General features: G+C 40.7%; 1 protein-coding gene across 1 annotated transcript; it reads left to right on the forward strand.

Annotated features, from left to right (window-relative positions):
• Positions 1-1,196: 1,196 nt before the first annotated feature.
• Positions 1,197-2,054, forward strand: LOC138017123 (uncharacterized). Its single transcript, XM_068864318.1, has one exon. It carries the CDS (start codon positions 1,197-1,199, stop codon positions 2,052-2,054), a length of 858 nt encoding a protein of 285 aa, XP_068720419.1.
• The last annotated feature ends 5,070 nt before the right edge of the window (positions 2,055-7,124 follow it).

Below are 7,124 nucleotides of genomic sequence, written 5' to 3' on the forward strand. Positions count from 1 at the left end.
TAATGTAGGCAGATGCATATGTTACTACAGAAAGAATGGGAATGATACAAGGGAGGAAAGGGAGAAAAAACTGAACAGCCATTCTGGAAGAGAAGGATTAAGGGGAATATCGAAACTTGGCGAGAAGACCAAGATTGAGGAAGTCCGAAGAGGAAACTGAAACAAAGAGAGAGGGAAATGTTGAACAGAAAATATCATCTTGAGGAAAGGGGCACTTTGTATGTCTCAGGCACGTTGTAACAGAAGATCAAGGCAGGTGGAGTTAAGATCAAGAGATACGACGAGAGAAGCCAACAGTTCAAACAGAACCACCTGTTTAGAACCAATCAGAAGCTGTTCTACAAAACACTAGAAGGAAAGGAACGAGGAGCAACGGTGTTACATGATCCCACAGAAGCAACCTCCTTCTGGAGCGAAAACGGGTCTGAGAAAGTCGGTCACAATGAGAGATCATCTTGGCTAGAGGATGTAGAGGTGGAGTTGAGTATAACAGAGGTGCAAAAAGATATCAGCATCACCGTGGAGGATATTAGAAATGGAGTGAGGAAGATGGCAAACTGGAGGGCAGCCGTCCCCGATCTTGTTCAGGGGTTCTGGTTTAAGAAACTGACAGGATTGCACTCTAGATTGCAAGAATGCTTGCAAGACTCTGCATATGTCAAGGGAATGTACCAGAGTAGATGGTCAGGGGAAGAACAGTTTTGATACAAAAGGATACAGCGAAGGGTGCCAGCAACTACCGCCCTATTGCCTGCCTCTACCCATGATGTGGAAGCCCTTGACAGGAGTTATGGGAGAGAAGTTATACCACAACTTCGAAAGGAATGGACTGCTAACAGATGAACAGAATGGGTGCAGGAAGGGATCCCGAGGAACTAATTGCTTGTAGACGAGGCAATCCTGAAGAACTGCGGAGAAGGTTGACAAACTTGTCAATGGCTTAGATAGACCTCAAGAATTAAGGCACATGATATGGTGCAGCATTCATAGATCTTGAAATGCATGGAGATGGTTGGGGCTCCCAAGAATATGATCTCTATAATCAGCAACAGCTTGGTGAACTGGAAGGCAGTATTGACATCAGGGGGAATGGCTCTCGGGCAGGTGGACATTAGGAGAGGAATTTTTTAAGGTGACTCATTGTCACCACTACTGTTTATAGTGGTCATGTTTCCCTTGACCCTAGTACTACGAAAATGAGAGCTGGATACAAACTTGCAAAGGACATGAAGCCAATTAACCACCTACTATTTATGGATGATCTGAAGCTGTACGGAGCTAGCAAAGATCAACTAGACTCACTTGTTCAAATAGTAAGGATCTTCTCGCAAGACATTAAGATGTCGTTTGGGCTAGACAAGTGTGCTGTCCTGGAAATAAGAAGGGGAAGAGAAGTTGGCAGTCGCGGAATAGAACTACCAGTCGACCAGCATATCGGGGAAATAGAGGAGGAAGGCTACAAATACCTTAGCATCTTACAGTTGGACCAGACTCTAAACACCAAGACGAAAGGCCAAATATTATCGGAGTATATCAGAAGAGTCAAGAAGTTGTGTAGATCAAAACTCAATGGAGGAAATTTGCTCTATGGCATCAATAACTGGGCTGTAGGTGTAGTACGCTACAATGCGGGGATTGTGGACAAGACAATGGAGGAGGTAGCCAACATGGATAGAAGAACTAGGAAGATCTTGGCAATGGATGGCTGTCTGCACACCAGGAGTAATGTTGCGAGGCTGTACCTACCGAGAAAGATAGGGGGAAGAGGACTGATCGACATCGAGGAGTGTGTAAAAAGGGAGAGCAAAGTACTTCATGGCTACCTAAGAGAGAGCACAGAGTGGATGCTTCAAGCTGCGTTGAAGGAGAAAGTGATTGTTGAAGAAGAGAGTCTAAAGGACTATGAGAGGAGTAGGAAAGACGAGAAAGTTAAAAACTTGAAGAAGAAAGCCCTACATGGTGCGTTTGTCCAACAAATATCAGATGAAGCTGGAGAGGAGTCTTGGAGATTGCTCAGAAATGGATTCTTAAAAAAAAGGAAACAAAAAGTTTGATTCTTGCTACTCAGGAACAAGCTTTAAGACCAAACCAAGTAAAGCATAGATAAGACCTCAGAGACACCACTGTGTAGATTGGGTGGAGATGCCACTGAAACAGTACGACACATTGTCAGTTGATGCAAGTAGCTTGCCCAGAGAGGGTATAGCAAGCGCCACGACAAGGCGGCCCTGCGGGTACACTGGGGGATGTGCACGAAGTATGGGATAGAGTGTAATGACAAGCGGTATGACCATCAACCCTTGCCAACCGCGGTAAAAGGGAAAGGTGAAGATTACCTGCGACATGACTATCTACACAGACAAAGTGCTCAAATATAATCGGCTAGATATTACTCTAGTGCATAAAGACACACAAAAATGGACACTTACGTAACTCGGGAAATCGCGGTTAATTACATACACTACCGAAAGAAATTTAACCATGGTAAGATGCCTTGATGTAACCTCTTAAGCAAGGAAGACAACGACAGATAAAAGAAAGATAAAAACTATGGGCTTAATTAACACGCCCTACACTTGCGTTTTACAGTCTGGAAATTTAAATTTCTTTGCCGTCCTGTTCCTTACAACCACGATAAATTGACCGGATTTGAGAATGTGTACAGAACGTGAGAACCTGACAAAACATTTTAATTTCCTTCCCAAACAACCAGACCGTTCATTCCAATCGTTGATAAAAACACTTTCCATTCCCGAACTACTTGGGGTTTTCTCAAAATTATTACAATGATGGGACGTTCTTGTTGGCGTCGTCGTCCTCGTCGTCCTTGCGTAAGCTCCCTAATGACGTGAGATAGTCACTTCTTTGAGGTTATGTGGACAACTCGAGCACAGGACACAAATTTTTATCTTAAGTTTTCTCTCCAACTATTACTGCCGTTCATACAAAATTATTTCCGGGACAATTGACACGCATTATATACGTCCCAAACGAGTTGCAAATAACCGGAAAATCTTTGCAATGATGAAAAATGATATTATGCGAAAGTTAGTCAAAAAGTCATTTATAACTTCGTGCCATTTTCTTCAAATTCTGTCGAAGAGTTCGAGTAGTGCATTTCATCAGCTTGAATCGCATTCATCTTCAGAAAGTTTACGAAATTGACTGCTTAAAAAAATGGTGGAAATAATCGTAAAGGGGTTTTGTGGCGATAATTACGTGGGATGCAAGTGGCAGACCACATTTTAAAATGAAGAATTAAAAGCAAGGTGAACACACCATAACACCAAACCCGGTGTGACCACCTGTTGCAGATGTTAAACATGCACCTGGAACTATTATTTATCCTTGATAGTTGGACAAGACCTTTCGAGGAAATCCTCTTGGTTGCACTTACACTTGTTAGTTTCCTTGGTGAAAAACGAAACAAATATCATAATGGCTTCGGAATCTTCTTGACATTTTTTGGGACATCTGAATAATCAAGGGCACAGCAAGAGGAATCAGCTTACGTGCTTCAACCTTAAATTGGTGACTTATCACTGAAAAAAAAAAAAAATCTTTATCATTATTATATCATATTTTAGGTACAGTAGCATAATTATGAAAGCTGCCATGCATCAATCCTTATCAGCAAACAACTTCTCTAAGACATAAAGAAGCTTCCCCAGACACCCTTACAGACAAACCTATTGTTTAAACACGACACTTACAATCCTATAGTTACAATAGTATTTTCAAAAGGGAGACTTTTAACTATACTATACGGTTGACAACGACACTACATTTACACTAAATAATTAACACTAACGAAATAAACTATGCAGCTAAGGAAACAAAGAAAAAAAACCAAACCAAACAAAAATTGTGACAGTCTCTTGTTTGTATGTAACATAGGTATTTTTACCTCTTAAATCTTTAATCTTTAAAAACATCAGTTTTACTAAAATGGGTCATCGAAAATCATTACTCACCACTTAAACGTCTATGGGCAGCTTCTAAAATTTGGAGTAATATGCTACGTTTTGTTTCGGGAGAAGATCTTACAGCATGTAGATTTGAAATTTCAAGATCTTACTAAACGAACTATTTCTGCAAAGCAGATCGGTTGTAAAGAAAGTCAAGGACGATCGGTCTCTGAAGTGGAAGAAAGTTGACAACGAGAAGCAGCTGAAGTTTACCAATCTGTTGAAGTTGAAATCAATTCAGCGTTGGCTTCTTTAGATAAGTTGAAGCTGGACAAAGTCAAGCAGGATCTTTAGGATGGTAACAAACTTTTGGAAGAACGGCAGAAGTCGATAAAATTAGCCGATAGTTCGCATTGTGGCATGGTTGAACGACCGCTTCGGCTTATGTGTGAGACGATCTCCGTTGCGGATTCTCCGGAGGATGAAAACCGGATTTCGAAGGCCGAGCAGTTGGCTAGAAGTTTGATTGAGTCTTAAAAAAAAAACAGATCACGATCCAGATAGGCATCTTCTATTAATTAAATATAATTATGTTGGCTCATAAAGTAAGCAGTGTGCACGCCTTTCTTCCGAGCCTTTTCGTCAGCCAGGTTCTTTTCAATTAATATGACAAGTTTCCTATTTTCCTGGATCATTCCGAAGAAGAAGAATCTGCCTCACCTGTAGATTGGGTGATCATTAGATGTCTCAGGATAATCAGATAAGTCCAGTAAATGATTATCTTGAATATGAACATTCTTCAGCTGCATGAAACCCTTCCAAGCTGCTGGTTTGGGTGTCTGAGGAAGCTTCTTTATGTCTTAGAGAAGTTGTTTGCTGGTAAGGATTGACGCATGGCGGCTTTTTCATAATTATGCTACTGTACCTAAATGATAAAGAAAAATATATTTTTTTTATGATAAGTCACCAATTTAAGGTTGAAGCAAGTAAGCTGATTCCTCTTGCTGTGCCCTTGAATATTCAGATGTCCCAAAAAATGTCAAGTAGATTCCGAAGCCATTATGATATTTATTTCGTTTTTCATCAAGGAAACTGACAAGTGTAAGTGCAACCAAGAGGATTTCCTCGTAAGGTCTTGTCCAACAATCAAGGGTAAATAATAGCTCCAGGTGCATGTTTAACATCTGCAACAGGTGGTCACACCGGGTTTGGTGTTATGTTGTGTTCACCTTGCTTTTAATGCTCCATTTTAAAATGTGGTCTGCCACATGCATCCCACGGAATTATCGCCACAAATCCCCTCTATAATTATTTCAATTTTTTTTTGTAAGTAAAGAATTTCGTAAGCTTCTGAAGATGAATGCGATTCAAGCTGATGAAATGCACTACTCGAACCCTTCCACAGAATTTGAAGAAAATGGCACGAAGTTATGAAATGTCTTTTTGACTAACGTTCGCATGCAACAAGAACGTCCCGTGATTGTAATAATTTCGAGAACTGCCCCAAGTCGTTCGGAATGGAAAGTGTTTTTATCAACAATTGGAATGAACGGTCTGGTTGTTTGGGAAGGAAATTAAAATGTTTTGTTCTCACGTACTTTACACAATCTCAAATTCGGTCAATTTATCGTGGTTGTAAGGAAGAGGACGGCAAAGAAATTTAAATTTCCAGACTGTAAAACGCAAGCGCAGGGCATGTTAATTAAGCCCATAGTTTTTATCTTTCTTTTATCTGTCGTTAAGCTCCCCATTAGGTGCGGTTACATTAAGGCCTCTTACCATAGGCCATTTCAGAAACGTAAGAGGACTGGGACGAGTTTGGTTGTTTTCCGTTTGTTTAAAAAACTAAGACATTCAAATGAAAGATCAACCAAGTTTGAGAGTCTTTACCAAGAATAGATGTATTTAGAGGAGGAAAATGGTGAAATAATATATCTTCAAATATCACCTAAAATAGAGAGTTTGTGTGGAATGGGTAGACAGGCCACAAAATTATAAGGGTTTGTAATTAACCGCGATTTCCCGATGTAAATTTACCTAGGTACGTATCCTTAGAGAGGTCAAAAAGACAAAAACAAGTGGCCATGACAGCTGCCAAGGTTTTTGCCGCGGGTTTTGGATTCCCAAGATAAAGTAGCCAATGAGAAGGAGGCGTTTGACAACTACAAGGCGTGATTGACAGCGCGTACTACTACAGAGCACTTCGTGGTGAAGCAATCTGTTTTCTAGTTTTTTCCAGCATCATGGGTAGGACTCCGTGCATTCTTCTAAGTCAGTATTTTTGTGCAAATTACGCCTAGCATCTCGCCAGCCAAAAATCTCTTTAGCAAGTTAATATATATATTTTTTATTTTGCAGGAATTTAGGCGAGTCACTGAGTGACTATTTGTACAACGGCTCTTTCTTCAACAGAAGAAACAACGTAGACATTCCAACAATGCAGCCTGGTACAAGCTGTACTACAACTGCTTTTCATACGGAGTGCCCATAGCACCAAGCATTTGGCCTGGAAGTTCATCCGTAGCTTCGTGCTTAAAGGTTCCTAGTGGAACTGCTGCTATTATGATTGAATAACCGCACGCCAATGAGGAAGCAGCAAAGGTTGCTAGTGAAACTGCTGCTATTACTATTAAATAAGCGCACACCATTAAGGAAGCCACAAAGGTTTCGAGTTAAACTTCTGTCTTTACCATTAAATAACCGCTTCTCATTGTATCTATAGCAGGGATACAACTTTATGGTTTTGGTTTAACCCTTTGGCCTTGGTGTTCACACTTTGCATTACAACGCAGACAGGTACAATGTGGATTTTATTTTCCTAACCCATTAGCTTAACACAAAGTCAGAAAGAGCTTTATTATTATTATTATTATTATTATTATTATTATTATGAGGCTATTATCAGGGTTAGAGGTCCCCTAGTAAGGCAAATTGTGGAGCAGGTGCATTAGACCTCGGATGCGTCAGAAGTAAGAACACTGGAAATAGGCGCGCGTTAGGATGAGTGCATGGATGAGAGGCTAAAACGGGTGAAGACCTCTCTGCCTACAAGAACCAAGCGAGCTGTAGAGCTAGCCACGGAGAAGGGAATATCGACCCGGCTGACAATAATTCCCATCAAAGACTTGAACGTTAATCTAAATAAGAGAGAATGAAGGGATTCGATCAAGTTGAGATACGACTGGGAAATCTCCGACACACCGGAAGTGTGCGTGT

This window comes from Montipora capricornis, chromosome 9, assembly GCF_036669925.1.
Source record: "Montipora capricornis isolate CH-2021 chromosome 9, ASM3666992v2, whole genome shotgun sequence".
NCBI classification, from domain to species: domain Eukaryota; kingdom Metazoa; phylum Cnidaria; class Anthozoa; order Scleractinia; family Acroporidae; genus Montipora; species Montipora capricornis.